This window comes from Aedes aegypti, chromosome 1 (assembly GCF_002204515.2).
Source record: "Aedes aegypti strain LVP_AGWG chromosome 1, AaegL5.0 Primary Assembly, whole genome shotgun sequence".
NCBI classification, from domain to species: domain Eukaryota; kingdom Metazoa; phylum Arthropoda; class Insecta; order Diptera; family Culicidae; genus Aedes; species Aedes aegypti.
Window position 1 is genome coordinate 277,328,978 of NC_035107.1, and position 21,101 is coordinate 277,350,078.

Here is a 21,101-nt window from a genome sequence, read left to right on the forward strand (position 1 = left end):
TTGAATCTTATCAGAAATTCTCGGTAGAGCTTGTCACTGATTTCCTTTCTGAAAAAGGAATGCTGGACCATGAGACCAGTCAAAAACTCCTTGAAGATTTGAAGGTGTCTAATATTTTTCAAGACGTTGTCAATCTTAGTGTAAATTTGTCCTATTTAGCTGGTAAAGTTGGACGAAGTGTACCAGAGCCGGTAGAAATCGAACTAGGAGTAAGGAAAGTAAACAAAACTATTCGATACCGGCCAGCACATAAGGGAGAGCGGAAGAAGTACTACCCCGTGACTAAAGTGTCTACGATAAAGGACAAGCTTCATTATATTCCGTTGAGGCAGACCACTGGGCTCACGTAGAGGGAAACATAAGCTAACAGTGATTACTTTCAAGGTCCAAAACTTCAATCCAAGGATTAATTCAGGTCTTGATAGGGTGTACGTTGCTCTTGTGGTACCCTCAAAATGCGTTAAAAAATACGGGTTTGAAAAAATTTTGCAGCCTTTGCTCCAAGATTTAATGGCACTAGAATCAGAGTCCGAGGTTGTGGTTAAAATAAATGAAAATGAAAGTTATACCCTTCGAGCAACTGTAGTTCATGTGTTAGGTGACACAGCAGCGTTCCATGAACTTTTTGAGTTGATGCCTGCACAATCGAATATTTTTTGTAGAGCATGCTATATTTCTAGATCGATTATGCATTCTGGAAATTTCAGCGTTTATTACCCAATGCGTACTCATGAAAGTGTGAATAATCTCATGGAATTGAGGAACGGTCAAACAACTCCAGCAAAGTGTGGAATCATTCGACCTCCTTTATTGCATTGCTTAAGGCAGTTCCATTTTGCAGACAACCTGTCTTTCGACCCTATGCATGACGTACTGGAAGGAGTGGTTAGCATGGTACTTAAAAAATTGTTGCACAATTTTGTAAATGTTAAAAAATTCATATCAGACAACAAGTTGAATGACCGGATAGGATGCTTTGACTACGGGAGTGCTGAATCACGTGATAAGCCTTGTGGGAATTTTACTTGTAAAGCTCTGAAAAGCAAAGGCAATTTGCTTCACAAATATGGTTTCTCCTTCGTGCATTCAATTTTATTTTTGCTGATATTCTCGACCGCGACTCTCTTGAAATAGTTTCATGTTTGCTGAAAATCACTTTTTATGTGTTCTCCAATATACTCACAAATGATATACGATCTACAGCTAACTATAGAACATTTCTATCAGTGTTTCAAAAAATGCTTCCCATTTGATAAGCCTATAAATAAAGTTCTTCATTTGTCCCACTACCCTATGGTCATAAGACAGAGCGGCCCAATCGCCAATATGGCATGCTTGCAATTCGAAGGAAAATATAAGGAATTAAAATCTCTCACTAAAACCTGTGGAAACTTCAGAAATCTTACTCATAGTCTTGCCAAAAGAATCAACCTGAAGCAAACCGCATCAATCATCGAGCTCAATTACGAAATCAATAGAATAACAGTAAAATCATCAACAATTACACAGAAACAATTTCTGGAATGTCCTTTGTTATTGTTCGATCTTCCAAATGAAATAGAGAATGTGAACTGTATGATCATTGATGGCGTAACTTTTCGGTCGGGTCTTGTTGTAAAATATGTAACGTACAATGGCCAAAACTATGGTATACTGAATAATATCTTGAAAATCCAAAAGGAGTTTATATGTTTTATACAAGTGTTAAATGTAATTGAGTTGAGCGACTCAATATTCAGTTATAAGACAGAAATTACGAATAAAGTTATTCGTACATCTATGGACAAAGTTTCTTCTAAAAAATGTTACAGTCTGTGGCGTTTCCATAATGCAAATGACGATTATTATTACATTAGTTTAAAATATAATGAATAAGACAAAGGAAATGTAATTAAGTAGATTATATAAGTTATCTCTAGTATGTAATTAACGTAAAGATAAGAAAATTTGTAAATATATCTGAATCTAATGTAAACTTTTTATCGTATATGTTATTATTTCAAAATCATAAGAAACAAAAAAAAAATAATCAAAATATGAAACTTTATACAAACGTGTCCAATAGTAAGTCGGATTTCCCTTATTGGCTTCATTCACAAATTTCATAACGCAGAACATGATCAATTTTTACAGCCACCGACCCCTTATAAGGCTTTTTTTTTAATTATTCTAAAAATTTTGTATAACATAGTTCATTTCCTGCTCGGGCATCCATCCCCTGCAGCGTATAAAATTTGTGAATGAGCCCATATTTCATTCATCTTCATATTACCAGGGGGAAGGGAGGCATCTCTATACCAATCAAAAAATCCAGCAGAATAAAATTAGCACAATTCAAGGTGACAACCAATCTCACAGAATTTGATTAGCACCATTTTTAGGGGTATCTGGTGTAAAATGCACTCTTAAGGCAAAACGACTTTTTTACTTTCGAATCGTTTTCCTAACATCGTATGTTGAGGACCCATACTGCCGGCTCTTGGCGAAATTGTTTTAACAATTACATCGCAAATACTTTCAAAAGGCTCTCATGGGTCGATTTGTTTCCAGGATGCATATAATCTCTGATTCCCTTACCATGCTGGTTCCAAACATATCCACAGCTGTCAGCCTCTGGTGATTTATTATCAACAAAAATAATTAAAGTCCAATTATTTTCACTTTTCAGCTCAGAAGTTTACCAACGCTTCATTGGTCTACATAACTGAGACAGTTTTAGAGGAAATTGGAATAATTGAAAAAGGCCCGCAAGTGGTAATTCTAACCGTGGTAGCAAAACTGAAAAAAGCTCATCATGACAATACATCGGACACAAACCCTACCCAAGCTGGACCATCACGAAGATTAACTGAGTCTCCGAGTGAAGCTGTAACAGTAAGTTAATATCATATGAGACTGCACAGAAACGTTACTATATCTTGCCCTGCCTTAGATCCGACAAACCCTGGAACGAGATGCTACTTGTCGAAAAATAATTTACACTAAAATTGATGCTGGAAATGTACCGACACATACTGAACTGTTGTCAGTGGTTCGAGTTCTTTGTAATAATATGGTATCGAAACTGCTGAACGAGAAAATGTAAGTATATTATACACGAGATCCATTAAACAACTAAACATTTAAGGAAGGAAGGTTTAAAATTTCATATAAATCAATTCAAATAAAATCTATTGAAGAATCATTGAATGAACTCTAGCTATTCTTGAGAAATTTGCGAAGGAATGTTTAGATGTATTTCTGAAGAAATTCGAAGTAGAGTCTAGAATAGTTTCTAGGATAGTTCTTTTAGAATTATAAGTTGCATTCTTAAAAAAAAATAGAGTATCTTTTTGATCCCTGCTCGGTCTTGTTTTTTGTTGCTCCCATTCGGTTTATTTTTTGTCTCAGTTTCTATTTTAAAAAGCAGTCATCCGCTACCAGCCCTAAAAAAATTGAAACACATTTTTATTACCTTTTTCTGATCCCGTTTTTAAAGTTTATTTATTTTTGCATTCATTTCAGTTATCCATCAACTGAAGAGAAAAAAGCGTTGGCAAAGCTAGTTATTGAAACTTTTCCCATACTGGCTTCCACAAAAATAACGGAAAACTCTCCCGACCATGTAAGTATCTAAACATTACATTATAATTATAATCTTTGAGGTGATAATCTTTGTAGTACGATGCAGTAGATTGTAGTACGACATGTGATAACTAATAATATATCTTTTTTCATTTGATTTTAGTCATACTTTTTTTGGAGAAATGGAGGCAAAGGACCAAATCATGAACATTCGGGACTCATTCATACTCACTTACGGAACAAAGCCAAAAAGCTTAAGGCCGAAGACCGAAAATACACTCATAAGAAAAAAGCTGACAAAGTCAGTAGCATTCCGACTGGAATAGTTGAGCTAGCTGAAGAATGTGCTCACAAGGAAGCTACAGCCGCCAATTTCAATACAATCGTAAAGTTCATGGATAAAACGCACACTCTTCACATCATGATGCTGCAAGATAAGAAGCCATTCGATTTCATTCTTCAAACATTTCCGCATTTCAAATCATTTGATGGACTTTTGGTATGTATCTTCATATCTATGTTTTGAAAATTATCTTTAATTTTTCATTCTACACCTGCATTACAGATTCAAAAAGCATATGAGCGCATGACACCAAACTATGACAAAAATAGTAATCTCGTTCCTGTTTTCGTCCGTGGGCTGATGATTGAACCAGAAATGTTCTCTGCAATTCCGGATGGTTAGTATTTATATTTAAACAATATTTTGCCGCATAAATCAAAATAATAAATATTGAATAACGGTTATTTAAATTCAGACAATCTTCGTGGCTGCTTGCGGATTTTGTTGCATCTGAAGCACAGAGGTTTGAAAAGCCAAGAAAGAGGACCAAACAATGGACTCAGCGTAGAAGAGCAACTAGCTGCTGATCTTATCCGCTTTGTACCGGTAAAAGTTTTTAATTTTCCCCAAATAATTTATGTATTTATGTTTGCCTCCTTTTACTTCTAGGACACAGAAACATCCATGGAAGAACAGCTGGCCAGATATGTGGCCTATAATCATGAACCTGTCGCTCCACATATGATTTGCAAGGGTGGCGAGTATCATTTGTTCATTCAAGGCCACTTGGTCAAATGTGGAGACAGTTCAGTACAAGCTGTGGATGTTCTTTTTAAGAGTTTCGCTGTCTTCAGACTTCCAGTTCCTCCTGTGCTCCAAAAACTTCACGACTTGATTGAAATTTCTTGCTACAAAGTCAAGCAGCATAGCACACGACAGATCGTCAACAAATTGTGCGCTACGATCCAAGAGTCGTGCAAGGCAGAAATAATTTGAAAATTGCACGAAATGTATTAAAGTGCTGCACAATAAATGAAATAAACGTTATCAGAAAATTTAGAAATGTTTTTAAATTATTTTTTGTTTATTTTAATATCTGAATTTCAACCTAACCTGGATAATAAATAAAAATAAAAATGGCGTTTTTTACCCATTTTTTGTTGACATCGCAAGGGTATAAAATACCCTTGTTTTGAAGTTCGGCTCCCATACCCATTAATGAGTAAACGGGATTTACTCTTTTAATGGGTTAAGCCACTTTAGAGGAAAATGGGTACGAAAGTACCCATTAAAGGGTACTTTCAAGTTAGCGTGTAGTAAAAAAATAGAACGTCATCCCTCTGGCTGGATTACTATGGCCGACGGATAGAAAACGCAAATACTCGGTGAAGGCCGCGGAGTGCTTTACGGGTACGATGAGTGCGAGAATATGGTTCGGATCGATATTTGTGACATGAAATTCGTACCGGATCTTGCCTCGTTTCGGTTAGCAAGCTAGCGCAAAAGAACATGAGTGTGTGTTTCGGAAAAGAAAATTGCTAGATCGACGACACACACGGCGATACGGTCGTGACTGGATCCTGCGACGGAGGATTGTACCACCTACGCATACCGGGTGCAAGAATGAAGGCAACCGAGAATCAGCATCGAGAGAACTGTCAGCATCAGTGGCATTGCCGGTTCGGCCACCGCGATTGGGCCGCCACAGAGCGTATGCTGAGAGGTCGTCGAGCGGAAATCGAAACGTGTTTTGGACATAGTTCATATGGATCTATGCGGTCCCATGAAGAATGAGACACCGAGCGGCAACCGCTACGTTATACACGTTCCCGGTCTACCAGTCAGTAATTTTCTATAGCGATCGACATCGATTCGTTTTGAATCGTTGGCGATCGCCATCGCTGGATAAAGATCTATAAACAAATTGTAACACTAGTTGATCGGGTTATCGACAACTACAGTCGCTTCACCGTGACGTACTTGCTCAAGCACAAATCTGAGGCTACGTCCGTTGGGCAGAAAATATCTTCGGCTGCAAGCCCGCTGTAGTGCGCTCGGATGGACAAGGAGAATTCGATAACAAGGAGCTGCGGAAGTTTTACCGCAAAGAGGGAATAAAACCGCAGTTAACCACTCCTTATTCTACTCAGCAAAACGGCGTGGCTGAGCGAAAGAATAGAACGAGCACCGAGATGGCCACCTGTATGCTGATTGACGCCGGATTAGAGCCATCTATCTCCAGAATCGGCTGCTGTCCAAATCGATCGGAGAGACGCCTTACAAATTGTGGTGGGGACGGAAGTCACACCTGCGAGTTTTTGGAAGTGAGGCGTATGTGCACGTTCCGGCGACGAAGCGTTTGAAGATGGACAGTAAGGCACGGAAGCTGGTGTTCGTCGGGTACTCCATGGAGCACAAGGGGTACCGGTTCCTTGACCGTGACACGGGCACAGTAATCGTCAGCAGAGATGCGTGCTTAATGGAGTTGGGCAACGGATCGTTGTCCGTTGAGGTCCCGCTGAACGGAGACGCGAACTCCGAATCTCGTCGGAAGGATTCAGTGCAGGATGAGCGAGAATCCGTTCCGCAGGGCGAATCTTCGAAAGACCGTGATCCGCTGAAAGATGATTCTCTCTACGAAGATGCTGAATCTGTAGATGGTGATCAGGAAGTCGATCGGCGTTCAAGTCGGTCAACCCGTGGTGTACAACCGCAGCGTTTTGAAGATTACGTGTTGGGAAGTGTGATTGAACAGGCGTCCTGTGCATTCGAGGAACCTAGCAACTACGGAGAAGCCATGAAGGATCCACAATGCACAATGGACCGTGGAGCCGCCTATCTGCACGGTTCACTCGGCGAGGAAATCTTTATGAGACAACCTCCAGGATTCGCGAAGAAAGGTCAAGAGCTTTTAGTCTGCAGGTTGCGAAGAAATATATATGGCCTCCGGCAATCAGCGAGGTGCTGGAACCTGCGGCTAAACGAGGTTCTATCGAATCTTGGATTTAGGGCGTCTAATTTTAAATTCTATCTTTATGTCCGTGGAGCCGACTGCGAGGTGTACCTGTTGCATTCGTAGATGACATTCTGCAAGCGTAAGCATCGGAGAAGGAAATTGCAAATATATTCGACAGCTTGAAAGCGGAGTTTGAGTTAACGTCGCTGGGACCCGTGTGCCATTTCCTAGGATTGGAGGTAAAACGGAAGCAAGGAGTCTTCACGATTCGTTTGTAACAGTACATTGAAAAACTTATCGACAGTCACGAAATGAAGAATGCTAAAGGTGCGAGATCCCCAATGGACTTAGGATACCTGAAATCTGTGCTGGAAGAGAAGCTCTTTCAGCTTCTAATTAAGTAAAGTTTTCCAGCTTCTGGAAGTAAAGCTTTCCAGATTCTGGAAAAAAGGTGTTCCAGCTTCTGGTTGAAAGCTCTTCCAGCTTCTGGAAGAGAAGCTTTTTCAGCTTCTGAAACAGAAGCTTTTTCAGAGTCTGGAAGAGAAGCTTTTTCAGCTTCTGGAAAAAAGCTTTTCAGCTTTTTTAAGGGAAGCGTTTTAAGCGTCTGGAAGTTCTTCCAGCTCCTGGAAGAGAAACTCTTCCAGCTCCTGGAAGAGGAACTCTTCCAACTCTAGGAAGAGAAGCTGTTCCAACTTATGGAAGAGATACTCTTCCAACTTCTGGAAGAGAAGTTCTTCCAGCTCCTGGAAGAGAAGCTCTTCCAGCTTCTGGACGAGAAACTCTTCCAGCTTCTGTACGAGAAGCTCCTCCAGCTTCTGGAAGAAAAGCTCTTCCTGCTTCTGGAAGAGAAGCTCTTCCAGCTTCTGGAAACGAAGCTCTTCCAGCTTCTGGAAGTAAAGTTTTCCAGCTTCTGGAAGAGAAACTCTTCCAACTTCTGGAAAAAAAAAGCTGTTCCAGCTTCTGGTAAAAAGCTCTTCCAGCTTCTGTAAGAGAAGCTGTTTCAACTTCTGAAACAGAAGCTTTTCCAGCGTCTGGAAGAGAAGCTTTTCCAGCTTCTGAAAAAAAAAAACTTTTCAGCTTTTTTAAGGGAAGCTTTTTAAGCGTCTGGAAGCTCTTCCAGCTTCTGAAAGATAAGTTCTTCTAGCCTCTGGACGAGAATCTTTTCCAGCTCCTGGAAGAGAAGCTCATCCAGCTCCTGAAAGAGAAGCTCATCCAGCTTCTGGACGAGAAGCTCTTGCAGCTTCTGTACGAGAAGCTCTTGCAGCTTCTGTACGAGAAGCTTTTCCAGCTTCTGGAAGAAAAGCTTTTCCAGCTTCTGGAAGAAAAGCTCATTCAGCTTCTGGAAGAGAAGCTCTTCCAGCTTCTGAAAGAGAAGCTCTTCCAGCTTCTGGAAGAAAAGTTTTCCAGCTTCTGGCAGAGAAGCTCTTCCAGCTTCCATAAGAGAAACTCTTCCAGCTTCTGGAAAAAAGCTGTTCCAACTTCTGGTAAAAAGCTCTTCCAGCTTCTGTAAGAGAAGCTTTTTCAGCTTTGGAAACAGAAGCTTTTTCAGAGGCTGGAAGAGAAGCTTTTTCAGCTTCTGAAACAGAAGTTTTTCCAGCGTCTGGACGAGAAACTCTTCCAGCTTCTGGAAAAAAGCTCTTCCAGCTTCTGGTAAAAAGCTCTTCCAGCTTCTGTTAGAGAAGCTTTTTCAGCTTTTGAAACAGAAGCTTTTTCAGCGTCTGGAAGAGAAGCTTTTCCAGCTTCTGGAAAAAAGCTTTTCAGCTTTTTTAAGGGAAGCTTTTTAAGCGTCTGAAAGCTCTTCCAGCTTCTGAAAGATAAGCTCTTCTAGCCTCTGGAAGAGAAGCTCTTCCAGCCTCTGGAAGAGAAGCTCTTCCAGCTCCTGAAAGAGAAGCTCTTTCAGCTTCTGAACGAGAAGCTCTTCCAGCTTCTGGAAGAGAAGCTCTTCCAGCTTCTGGAAGAGAAGCTCTTCCAGCTTCTGGAAGTAAAGTTTTCCAGCTTCTGGCAGAGAAGCTCTTCCAGCTTCCATAAGAGAAACTCTTCCAGCTTCTGGTAAAAAGCTCTTCCAGCTTCTGTAAGAGAAGCTTTTTCAGCTTTTGAAACAGAATCTTTTTCAGAGGCTGGAAGAGAAGCTTTTTCGGCTTCTGAAACAGAAGCTTTTCCAGCGTCTGGAAGAGAAGCTTTTCTAGCTTCTGGAAAAGAAGCTTTTCAGCTTTTTTAAAGGAAGCTTTTTAAGCGTCTGGAACTCTTTCAGCTTCTGAAAGAGAAGCTCTTCCAGCTTCTGGAAGAAAAGTTTTCCAGCTTCTGGCAGAGAAGCTCTTCCAGCTTCCATAAGAGAAACTCTTCCAGCTTCTGGAAAAAAGCTGTTCCAACTTCTGGTAAAAAGCTCTTCCAGCTTCTGTAAGAGAAGCTTTTTCAGCTTTGGAAACAGAAGCTTTTTCAGAGGCTGGAAGAGAAGCTTTTTCAGCTTCTGAAACAGAAGTTTTTCCAGCGTCTGGACGAGAAACTCTTCCAGCTTCTGGAAAAAAGCTCTTCCAGCTTCTGGTAAAAAGCTCTTCCAGCTTCTGTAAGAGAAGCTTTTTCAGCTTTTGAAACAGAAGCTTTTTCAGCGTCTGGAAGAGAAGCTTTTCCAGCTTCTGGAAAAAAGCTTTTCAGCTTTTTTAAGGGAAGCTTTTTAAGCGTCTGAAAGCTCTTCCAGCTTCTGAAAGATAAGCTCTTCTAGCCTCTGGAAGAGAAGCTCTTCCAGCCTCTGGAAGAGAAGCTCTTCCAGCTCCTGAAAGAGAAGCTATTTCAGCTTCTGAACGAGAAGCTCTTCCAGCTTCTGGAAGAGAAGCTCTTCCAGCTTCTGGAAGAAAAGTTTTCCAGCTTCTGGCAGAGAAGCTCTTCCAGCTTCCATAAGAGAAACTCTTCCAGCTTCTGGTAAAAAGCTCTTCCAGCTTCTGTAAGAGAAGCTTTTTCAGCTTTTGAAACAGAATCTTTTTCAGAGGCTGGAAGAGAAGCTTTTTCGGCTTCTGAAACAGAAGCTTTTCCAGCGTCTGGAAGAGAAGCTTTTCTAGCTTCTGGAAAAGAAGCTTTTCAGCTTTTTTAAAGGAAGCTTTTTAAGCGTCTGGAACTCTTTCAGCTTCTGAAAGATAAGCTCTTCCAGTTTCTGGGCAAGAAGCTCTTCCAGCTCCTGGAAGAGAAGCTCTTCCAGCTCCTGGAAGAGAAGCTCTTCCAGCTCCTGGAAGAGAAGCCCTTCCATCTCCTGGAAGAGAAGCTTTACCTGTTCCTGGAAGAGAAGCTCTTCCAGCTCCTGGAAGAGAAGCTCTTCCAGCTCCTGGAAGAGAAGCTCTTCCAGCTCCTGGAAGAGAAGCTCTTCCAGCTCCTGGAAGAGAAGCTTTTCCTGTTCCTGGAAGAGAAGCTCTTCCAGCTCCTGGAAGAGAAGCTCTTCCAGCTTCTGAAAGAAAAGCTCTTCCTGCTTCTGCAAGAGAAGCTCTTGCATTGCTTCTGGAAGTAAAGTTTTCCAGCTTCTGGAAGAGAAGCTTTTCCAGCTTCTATAAGAGAAACTCTTCCAGCTTCTGGAAAAAAGCTGTTCCAGCTTCTGATAAAAATCTCTTCCAGCTTCTGTAAGAGAAGCTTTTTCAGCTTCTGAAACAGAAGCTTTTCCAGCGTCTGGAAGAGAAGCTTTTCCAGCTTCTGGAAGAGAAGCTCTACCAGCTTCTGGAAGAGAAGCTCTTCCGGCTTCTGGAAGAGAAGCTCTTCCGGCTTCTAGAAGAGAAGCTCTTCCAGCTCCTGGAAGAGAAGCTCTTCCAGCTTCTGGAAGTAAAGTTTTCCATCTTCTGGAAGTAAAGTTTTCCATCTTCTGGAAGTAAAGTTTTCCAGCTTCTGGAAGTAAAGTTTTCCAGCTTCTGGAAAAAAAGCTGTTCCAGCTTCTGGTAAAAAGCTCTTCCAGCTTCTGGAAGAGAAGCTTTTTCAGCTTCTGAAACAGAAGTTTTTCCAGCGTCTGGACGAGAAACTCTTCCAGCTTCTGGAAAAAAGCTCTTCCAGCTTCTGGTAAAAAGCTCTTCCAGCTTCTGTAAGAGAAGCTTTTTCAGCTTTTGAAACAGAAGCTTTTTCAGCGTCTGGAAGAGAAGCTTTTCCAGCTTCTGGAAAAAAGCTTTTCAGCTTTTTTAAGGGAAGCTTTTTAAGCGTCTGAAAGCTCTTCCAGCTTCTGAAAGATAAGCTCTTCTAGCCTCTGGAAGAGAAGCTCTTCCAGCCTCTGGAAGAGAAGCTCTTCCAGCCTCTGGAAGAGAAGCTCTTCCAGCTCCTGAAAGAGAAGCTCTTTCAGCTTCTGAACGAGAAGCTCTTCCAGCTTCTGGAAGAGAAGCTCTTCCAGCTTCTGGAAGTAAAGTTTTCCAGCTTCTGGCAGAGAAGCTCTTCCAGCTTCCATAAGAGAAACTATTCCAGCTTCTGGTAAAAAGCTTTTTCAGCTTTTGAAACAGAATCTTTTTCAGAGGCAGGAAGAGAAGCTTTTTCGGCTTCTGAAACAGAAGCTATTCCAGCGTCTGGAAGAGAAGCTTTTCAAGCTTCTGGAAAAGAAGCTTTTCAGCTTTTTTAAGGGAAGCTTTTTAAGCGTCTGGAACTCTTTCAGCTTCTGAAAGAGTAGCTCTTCCAGCTTCTGGAAGAAAAGTTTTCCAGCTTCTGGCAGAGAAGCTCTTCCAGCTTCCATAAGAGAAACTCTTCCAGCTTCTGGAAAAAAGCTGTTCCAACTTCTGGTAAAAAGCTCTTCCAGCTTCTGTAAGAGAAGCTTTTTCAGCTTTGGAAACAGAAGCTTTTTCAGAGGCTGGAAGAGAAGCTTTTTCAGCTTCTGAAACAGAAGTTTTTCCAGCGTCTGGACGAGAAACTCTTCCAGCTTCTGGAAAAAAGCTCTTCCAGCTTCTGGTAAAAAGCTCTTCCAGCTTCTGTAAGAGAAGCTTTTTCAGCTTTTGAAACAGAAGCTTTTTCAGCGTCTGGAAGAGAAGCTTTTCCAGCTTCTGGAAAAAAGCTTTTCAGCTTTTTTAAGGGAAGCTTTTTAAGCGTCTGAAAGCTCTTCCAGCTTCTGAAAGATAAGCTCTTCTAGCCTCTGGAAGAGAAGCTCTTCCAGCCTCTGGAAGAGAAGCTCTTCCAGCTCCTGAAAGAGAAGCTCTTTCAGCTTCTGAACGAGAAGCTCTTCCAGCTTCTGGAAGAAAAGTTTTCCAGCTTCTGGCAGAGAAGCTCTTCCAGCTTCCATAAGAGAAACTCTTCCAGCTTCTGGTAAAAAGCTCTTCCAGCTTCTGTAAGAAAAGCTTTTTCAGCTTTTGAAACAGAAGCTTTTTCAGAGGTTGGAAGAGAAGCTTTTTCGGCTTCTGAAACAGAAGCTTTTCCAGCGTCTGGAAGAGAAGCTTTTCTAGCTTCTGGAAAAGAAGCTTTTCAGCTTTTTTAAAGGAAGCTTTTTAAGCGTCTGGAACTCTTTCAGCTTCTGAAAGATAAGCTCTTCCAGTTTCTGGGCAAGAAGCTCTTCCAGCTCCTGGAAGAGAAGCTCTTCCAGCTCCTGGAAGAGAAGCTTTTCCTGTTCCTGGAAGAGAAGCTCTTCCAGCTCCTGGAAGAGAAGCTCTTCCAGCTCCTGGAAGAGAAGCTCTTCCAGCTCCTGGAAGAGAAGCTCTTCCAGCTCCTGGAAAAGAAGCTTTTCCTGTTCCTGGAAGAGAAGCTCTTCCAGCTCCTGGAAGAGAAGCTCTTCCAGCTCCTGGAAGAGAAGCTCTTCCAGCTCCTGGAAACGAGGCTCTTCCAGCTTCTGGACGAGAAGCTCTTCCAGCTTCTGTACGAGAAGCTCCTCCAGCTTCTGAAAGAAAAGCTCTTCCTGCTTCTGCAAGAGAAGCTCTTGCATTGCTTCTGGAAGTAAAGTTTTCCAGCTTCTGGAAGAGAAGCTTTTCCAGCTTCTATAAGAGAAACTCTTCCAGCTTCTGGAAAAAAGCTGTTCCAGCTTCTGATAAAAATCTCTTCCAGCTTCTGTAAGAGAAGCTTTTTCAGCTTCTGAAACAGAAGCTTTTCCAGCGTCTGGAAGAGAAGCTTTTCCAGCTTCTGGAGAAAAAGCTTTTGAGCTTTTTTAAGGGAAGCTTTTTAAGCGTCCGGAAACTCTTCCAGCTTCTGAAAGATAAACTCTTCTAGCCTCTGTAAGAGAAGCTCTTCCAGCTTCTGGAAGAGAAGCTCTTCCAGCTTCTGGAAGAGAAGCTCTTCCAACTTCTGGAAGAGAAGCTCTTCCAGCTTCTGGAAGAGAAGCTCTTCCAGCTTCTGGAAGAGAAGCTCTTCCAGCTTCTGGAAGAGAGGCTCTTCCAGCTTCTGGAAGAGAAGCTCTACCAGCTTCTGGAAGTAAAGTTTTAAATCTTCTGGAAGTAAATTTTTCCAGCTTCTGGAAGTAAAGTTTTCCAGCTTCTGGAAAAAAAAGCTGTTCCAGCTTCTGGTAAAAAGCTCTTCCAGCTTCTGGAAGAGAAGCTTTTTCAGCTTCTGAAACAGAAGCTTTTTCAGAGTCTGGAAGAGAAGCTTTTTCAGCTTCTGGAAAAGAAGGTTTTCAGTTTTTTTAAGGGAAGCGTTTTAAGCGTCTGGAAGTTTTTCCAGCTTCTGGAAGAGAAGCTCTTCCAGTTTCTGGAAGAGAAACTCTTCCAGCTTCTGGAAGAGATACTCTTGCAGCTTCTGGACGAGAAGCTCTTGCAGCTTCTGGACGAGAAGCTCTTCCAGCTTCTGAAAGAGAAACTCATCCAGCTTCTGAAAGAGAAGCTCTTCCAGTTTCTGGAAGAGAAACTATTCCGGCTTCTGGAAGAGAAGTATATGTAGCTTTTGAAAGAAAAGCTCTTCCAGTTTCTGGAGGATAAGCTTTTTCACTTCTGGAAAATAGGCTCTTTCAGCTTCTGGAAGAAAAGCTCATCCAGCTCCTGTACCTGAAACTCTTCCAGCTTCTGGAAGACAGCGAAATGGAAGCGAAAAGGAAAGAAATGAAAGCGATACAGTAGTGAAAAAAAAGCAACGTGGAAGTGAAATAGAAGCCAATATAAAAGGGAAATAAGAACAGAAGAAAGTCGAAATGTTATCGAATCAGACATGAAATGAAAGCAAAATGCAAACGAAATATGATTGAAATGCATATATGATAGAGAAACGAAATGAATTCGAAATGGAAGTGAAAGGAAAGCAAAATCGAAGTAAACTATAAGCAAAAAAGGAAGTAACGATAACGAATTGAAAACGAGATGAAAGCGATATTAAAGGCAAATGGAAGCAAACTGGGAGTGAAAATGAAGGGAAAAAGAAGTGAAAATTACGAAAATTGAGAGCAGAATGGAAGCGAAATGAGATTGACATGAATGCGGAATGAAATCGAAACTTATGCGATTTTAAAGCGAAATAAGATCAAAAAGAATGCAAAATTTAAGCTAAATGAAAGTGTAATGAAATCGAAATGAAAGCGAAATGAAGGCGAATTCAAACCAAAAGCTAAAGGAGCAACATATAAAAACCAAGCAAAATTAAAGCAAAATCGATGCGAAATTGAAGCAAAATGGAAGCGATATGAAAGCGGAATAAAAGCAAAATTAAAACAAAATGGAAAATAATGCAATAATGCAAAATAGAAGTTAAAAAAAATGTTAAATGGAAGAAAAATTGATTTGAAATCGTAGCGAATTGGAAGCAAAAGAAAAGCGAAATGCAAATGACAGCGATATAGAAGCAAAATGGAAACGAAATAGAAGTGAAATGGGAGCGAAATGAAGCAAAAAAAGACGAACAATTCAATTGAAATGAAAGCGAATTGTGAGAAAAATGGAAATGAAATTGAAACAAAATTAAAGCAAATGCTAAATCGAAACAAAACAATGAAAGAAGCAAAAAAAGAAAAAAAAAATAGAGCAATATAGTAGCAAAATGGAAACAAAATTGAAGCTAAATGGAGTGGATTAGAGTGAAATGGAAGCGAAATGAGTGCAAAATGGAAGCAAAATAAAAACGAAATTAAAACAAAATGGAAGCGAAATGAAAGCGAAACGAAAGCAAAATGAAAACGAAATGGAATCAAAAGGGAAGCAAAATGGAAGCGAAATGGAGGCAAAATAGAAGTGAAATTAAAGTGAAATGGAAGCGAAATAGAAAGGAAATGAAAGCAAAATGTTATTGAAATGGAAGTGAAATGGAAGGGAAATAAAAACGAATGTATGCAAAGCAAAACATGAGCAAAATGGTAGCAAAATGGAAGCGAAAAGGAGGCCAGTGTAAGCGAAATGGAAGCGAAATGGAAGCGACAAAAATGCATAAGAAAGCGAAATGTAGAAAAATAGCAGCAAAATGCAAGTGAAATGGATCGAAATCGAGTGCGAAATGGAAGCAAATTGAAATCGAATTTGTAGTGAAATGGAAGCGATATGAAAGCGAAATGAAAGCGAAATGAAAGCGAAATGAAAACGAATTGAAAGCGAAATGGAAGCAAAATGGATGCGAAATGATAATTTAAATGAAATCTAAATGGAAAGATGGAAATGTAATCAAAACGAAATTGAAGCTAAAGAGAATGGCAACGGAATAATAATATATTGGCAATGAAATGTCAAAGAAATAGCAATGGAAAGGAAATGGAATGGCAATGAAATGGAAAAGCTTATGTAAAAGAAGCTTTTCCAGCTTCTGGAAGAGAAGCTCTTACAGTTACTTATAAGCTCTTCCAGCTTCTAGAAAAGAGGCTATCCAGATGCTGGAAGAGAAGCTCGTTCAGCTTTTGGAATAGCTTCACGTCCAGTTTCTGGAAGAGAAACTCTTTTAGCTTCTTTAGCTTTTAGCTTTAGAAAAGATCTTCCAGCTTCTAGATAGAAAAGCTCTTCCATATAAATAGCCCAAGGCATACACTCTGAAGAATTTCGAAACATTTTCGGAAAAAAGTTGAAGTTATACCTTTTCTGCCTCCTTCTAAACACGCCCATGACCAAAGCCACTCGTTCAACGTATCATACACACGTCCTGTTTAGCACAACAATCCAGGGCTCGTTTTCATCATCACCCTTCATCATAAAGCAGCCGGCGCCGGTGCGTTGCTTCGCGTTAGGCTCCCTATGTAACCTAACCTGACGACATCCACAGTAACAACGAACGCAGTTTCATAAGCACTCTGAAGTGCGGCCCACACGTGAGCAATGTGCCACAGTTAATATTTTCACCACATGTCGGTTAACTCGGTTTTCGGTCATTCCAAGCTCGGTTGAGGATGACGACAACCAAACAGTAACCGTGTATACCTTTCAGGCTTCCGTTTGTGTTTCCACTCAACAAGTTCGCTGGAAACGGTGGATTCTCGACGAAGAACAACCACGACACGACTGCTTCCAGAGTCTCATAAATCATTAACGTAGGTGGCTCGTGAGGAACGCTTACAAGAATGTCCTGGTTGGGAATTGGGAAGCGTACGGGTAGGAAGGTAGGAAGATGCTTCGCTAATTCATTATTAAAAGAATGTACAATTCTGTGCCATGGAGCAAAACCCACAGATGCCGCTAACGTGAACGTCATGCTGTAGCTGGTGGTTGCATTTGCTGTGGAGTAAAGTTGTTTGTTGCACGATAACTTGGCAGTCATCACGTGCTGAGCATGTAGAACTGGTAATACAGATGCTCACATTCCACTTCATCTTCATACGTGTTATGAAGATAGTTGTATTATTATCTAATTCAAATTCCATCTAAAATTTTTGAATTTTTGGCGTATAATAAATTGCATAACATGTTTAAAGTGCAATGAGATGTATGAAGAAACTTACAAACTTCCCATAGAAGAAGCTTCCAAGCTTATCATAAAGAAGCTTCAAAGTTTCTAACAAGAAAGCTATTTAGCTTCTGTTGAAAAGGCTGCCAAACTTCTATCGAAAAAAAAAGTTTCTGAGGTTCTGAAGAACAATCAAAAAGGATTTTGGAAGCTTCCTACCAGAAGCTTGGAAGAATCTCTTGCAAAAGTTTGGAAGCTTCTCTTCCAAAAACTTATTCTCTTCCAGAAGCCTAGAAGCTTCTCTTTCAGAAGCTTGAACACTTATCTTCCAGAAGCCCAAGCTTCTGGAAATTGTCTCTACCAAAAGCTTGGAGGCTTCTGCTCCAGAAGCTTGAGAGTTTATTTTTCAAGAGCTTGGAAGTTTCTCTTCCAGTAAAAAAGGTTATTGAAAGGTTATCTTCCAGAAGCTTGGAAAATTCTCTTCCAGAGCTAAAAGAAAAAAAATCTTAGCTTCTGAAAGAGAAACTAAAATGCTTCATATTGTTCCAGAATTAGAGTTTAAACAAACTATCATTAGTTTTTCCCATTATGTAATAACAATTATTCTTAGAAAAAATGTGTGATTAAAAAACAATGTCTTATTCTACATATATTTTCGTACTGTATTTAATCCTTAGGAATCTCCAGTAACATTCATCCAATAATATAACGCTCCATTGATCACCGCTATTTATTTGGTTTACAAGAAATTGACCCAATCCACATCGGAACGATACATGGGATTGGAACGTCCCGTTTATCTACTGATAGTCTGATTGCAATTTTTTCCGTTCCTTGTTCTCCCATCCACAATGCGACCAATCTAGCCAATCACAATTTCCCTGAACCACTATGCGAATGATAACTTTAATCTTCTTTTGTGATGATACAGGGAAGCGCAGGACCTTGACTATGCCATATTTGCTCTCTTCCTTTGTTCCGTTGTCATCCCGCAACTTCATTGAAGCAAAAATTCATCAGTCCACAAATATTTTCATCCCCTCTCCTCGGTTGGGGGAACAAAGCACAATAGAATTACTGCGCTAGCTGCCTGCACCCAACAACTTATGGCGTTCCTTGCCGGGACATCGGAGATAGTATCGTATCAGCTATCTTTGTTGCAAGGTCCTCCCCGAACAAAGTTGCGAAGAAAACTTTGAATAGCACCGCCCGTTCTGACCAACTTCGTTCACCCGAACCCAACTCGACAAAGTGCTTCATTCAAGACCCGGGATAGCGGAGAAGAAAAATCTGCATCTATTCCATTTTGATAAGCTCTATCAAAATTCCTGGATGAAACTCTGCACACTGTTCACGTCAACAGCCGGGCAGTGCACACCGGAATGAACCGGGATGCGCATCTTTGGAGCATCTGTTGTTCCCATTCTTGTGAGGAAAAAAAAGTCCAATCTTCTGTGATGTGGATGCTTGCTTCTTTGTGTGACGCATGACAGAAGTTGTCCCCTTTTCCGGAGCTGATGGTAGAGCACTTTTAGCGAAGGAAAAGGAAGAGAGTAGGAGGGTCAGGCGCTCCTAGAATCCCTTCAACAAACTGTAAGAAAATTCCGTCACAAATACTGTCAGAAAAAAACCTAAATGGTCAAAAATTCAAACACCTATTTTGAAAGAATTGCTATTACGTTGCAAATCCCAATCAAATCTACTAGACATTGTTCCTCGTTTTAATTACGCCCTTATTAAGTGGATTTGTTCAACACTTCGCAAGAGCGCAAATGCGGCGTAGACTGTGGCCACGGAAAATGGAAAACTCTACAAAAAGATCGAATCATACCTAGCTAGATTTGTATTGATTTGGACAGTAATACTACACTCGACAGCTTTAATAACAATATTTGAAGAAATTTGACCATTTTACCACTTGAAAACTAACATCATTATTTTGCAAACAAATTCATTGGCTGTTATCAATTTGGCGGCATTTACAAAATACGAAACGCTCGAACGGGGTAGGCTCAAGTGTTACGACTCATAGACATTTGAAAATTTCCATGCAAAAAGCGTTACGGAGGGGGAAGGGGATCAAACATTTTTTCCAATTTTAGCGTTACGTATCAAATGGATGCTACCTTTGTTACAAATTATTCAACAAGACGGTAAAAATTTACCCGCGGTACAAAAACCACGTGCTATCGTACCGAGCACTACATCGCCAAGAGAACAATGATAGAAATCTAAAAATTCGATTTAAGGGGGCTATGTAGCCTTGAGGTTACGCTTCCGCTTCATAAGCGGAAGGTCATGGGTTCGATTCCCAGCCCCTCCACTAAAAACCCGTCCAGCCATCAGAAGACGCCTAACGGAGCACATCCATCCTCCGTCAGTATCAGATGGTGACAGAGACAAACTGACCCTCTTCGCAGGCAGCTAGCCTCACTAATAGCTACAGAAAAACTTTTTCGGCAAAGTTGATTAATATTTGACGTTTTACTACTTTGCCAAAATACCACTAGAAATCCATGTACAGCCAAACCTCTTTTTGCGCTTACTTTTTTACGCTCCCTCTTTTTGCGCCCCCTCCTTTTACGCTCCGAATTCCAACTTACGCTCCCTCTTTTTACGCTCGAAATTCCAAATAACGCTCCCTCTTTTTACGCTCCAAAAATTCCATTTACGCTCCTGCCTGATAACGACTCACGAGAACCAAATAAGTAGCGTATTTTTGGAACGGGACCTTTGAATAGATGCCGGAAATCGATGTTTGACGCCATTTTGAATCCAAGATGGCGACTTCCGGTTTGGGAAAATCACTAGAAACCCACTAAATATGTGTATTTTTGGAACGGGACCGATGGATAGATGCCAGAAATCGATGTTTGACGCCATTTTGAATCCAAGATGGCGACTTCCGGTTTGGGAAAATCACTAGAAACCCACCAAATATGGGTATTTTTGGAACGGGTTTCAAGTGATTATCACAAACCGGAAGTCGCCATCTTGGATTCAAAATGGCGTCGGACATCGATTTCCGTCATCTACTATTGATACCCTTGAGAAGTACCACGGATAAACCCCACCTCTTTGCAAAACTTCTCGAAAAAATGGAAAATCTTTATTACGCCTCTAATTCTTTTTACGCTCAAAATTCGAACTTAAGCTCCCTCTTTTTACGCTCCGAATTCCAACTTACGCTCCCTCCTTATTATTCTTTATTCTTTTGTTACATTCAACGGATCTCTTAATGATCTAATTGCGCTCCGATTCTTTATGCGCTCCCCCAGTTAGGGGCGTAAAAAGAGGCTTAGCTGTAATCCCGTTAGGAATTTACAGGACGCCCTTGAAATCTTAAGAGTTTATTAGGAATCACCAGATATTGGTCACAATCCCCAGAAACCAATTATACATTAACTGAATCCTGCAAAAAAACCTCAGTGTCCGTTAGGAATTTGCAGGCATTCTTAAATATCCGTTACAATTTATAAGAAGTCCCCTAAGAACCAAGAATCCTATAAGAATTCTTCAGGGTTTAGTTAGTAAACACCTAGACCCAGCTCGTAAACAACATTTTGATTATGTTATGGAACTCGTGTCGTTGATTAAACATCTTGTGTAGAATTCGAGATAATCTTTTAACACATCTAAACCTTACAAAATCTCTAATAAAGAGGGAACATAAATCAATATACACTAATATTTACTACAGACAACATACTAAAACACTCTAAATCGTATTTATCGCACCGTTTAATGATATTATTGAGAGTAAAGTGTTGTTTGGACTGTGTTCGCATTTGACGTGGTGGCGGTGTTAAACGGCACATTGGAGTTTTTGAAAAATAATATGGAATATATTAAAACATGCACTATATGTTGACACTTCTGCATTTCACTAGAACATCGCAATTTATTCAATGATATTCCCGATATACACGACATTTTTCTGTTTTAGTGCCTATTACTGCGGTGTTTCTACATACGAAATGTTTGTCATTAAACGTTTGTATTTGTGAGACTAAATTTGATTGTTCCAAATTTGAAGAGAAGTGTTTTTCAATGTGTATCACCTATTGGAAGACTCAAGTGGTCTGGTCGCTCAGTATAAATGCCTAAGAAAAGAAAATAGTCGCTAGTTGAGATACTGGTGGGGAATAATAGCCTCATAAACGTTGCGAATGCATGGCCAATGACCATCCCGAAGTACATACGCGCGTTCGGGAGCCCACAGTAGTTGATGAGATTTGGGGGAATGTCGACGAAAAAGGAGCTCTGGCATGTAGTCGGTGTGTAGTTGACCTGCTATTCAACTGACTATGAATAACATAACAAATTTCCTTTGTACCATCTCCAGTCGCATTATCCAAACCCTTCGGTATGGGCACCAGATGGCGTATCCGAGCTCAATGATGGAATGCACAAGGGAACAGTACAACGTTTTGAATCAGGTTGGGTCACTTTATTCATCCGCATTTTTGGATATAAATCCAAGCTGTTTATTAGCTTTAGCGATAATGGGGCTTAAGAGTTAGAGCTAAATCTAGCGTGATACCTAGGTCCCGGATAGTGTCTATACCAAGATTGATTGAAGGGAGGTTC

The 21,101-nt window shown here is 40.6% G+C and overlaps 1 protein-coding gene across 1 annotated transcript; it reads left to right on the forward strand.

The window, feature by feature from the left end:
• The first annotated feature begins 2,535 nt into the window (after positions 1-2,535).
• Positions 2,536-4,843, forward strand: LOC110674336. Its single transcript, XM_021838632.1, has 7 exons — positions 2,536-2,874; positions 2,933-3,081; positions 3,505-3,604; positions 3,728-4,063; positions 4,130-4,244; positions 4,323-4,453; positions 4,517-4,843. The coding sequence occupies exons 2-7, from the start codon at positions 3,053-3,055 to the stop codon at positions 4,841-4,843; spliced, it is 1,038 nt and encodes a 345-aa protein (XP_021694324.1). The 5' UTR covers positions 2,536-2,874; positions 2,933-3,052.
• The last annotated feature ends 16,258 nt before the right edge of the window (positions 4,844-21,101 follow it).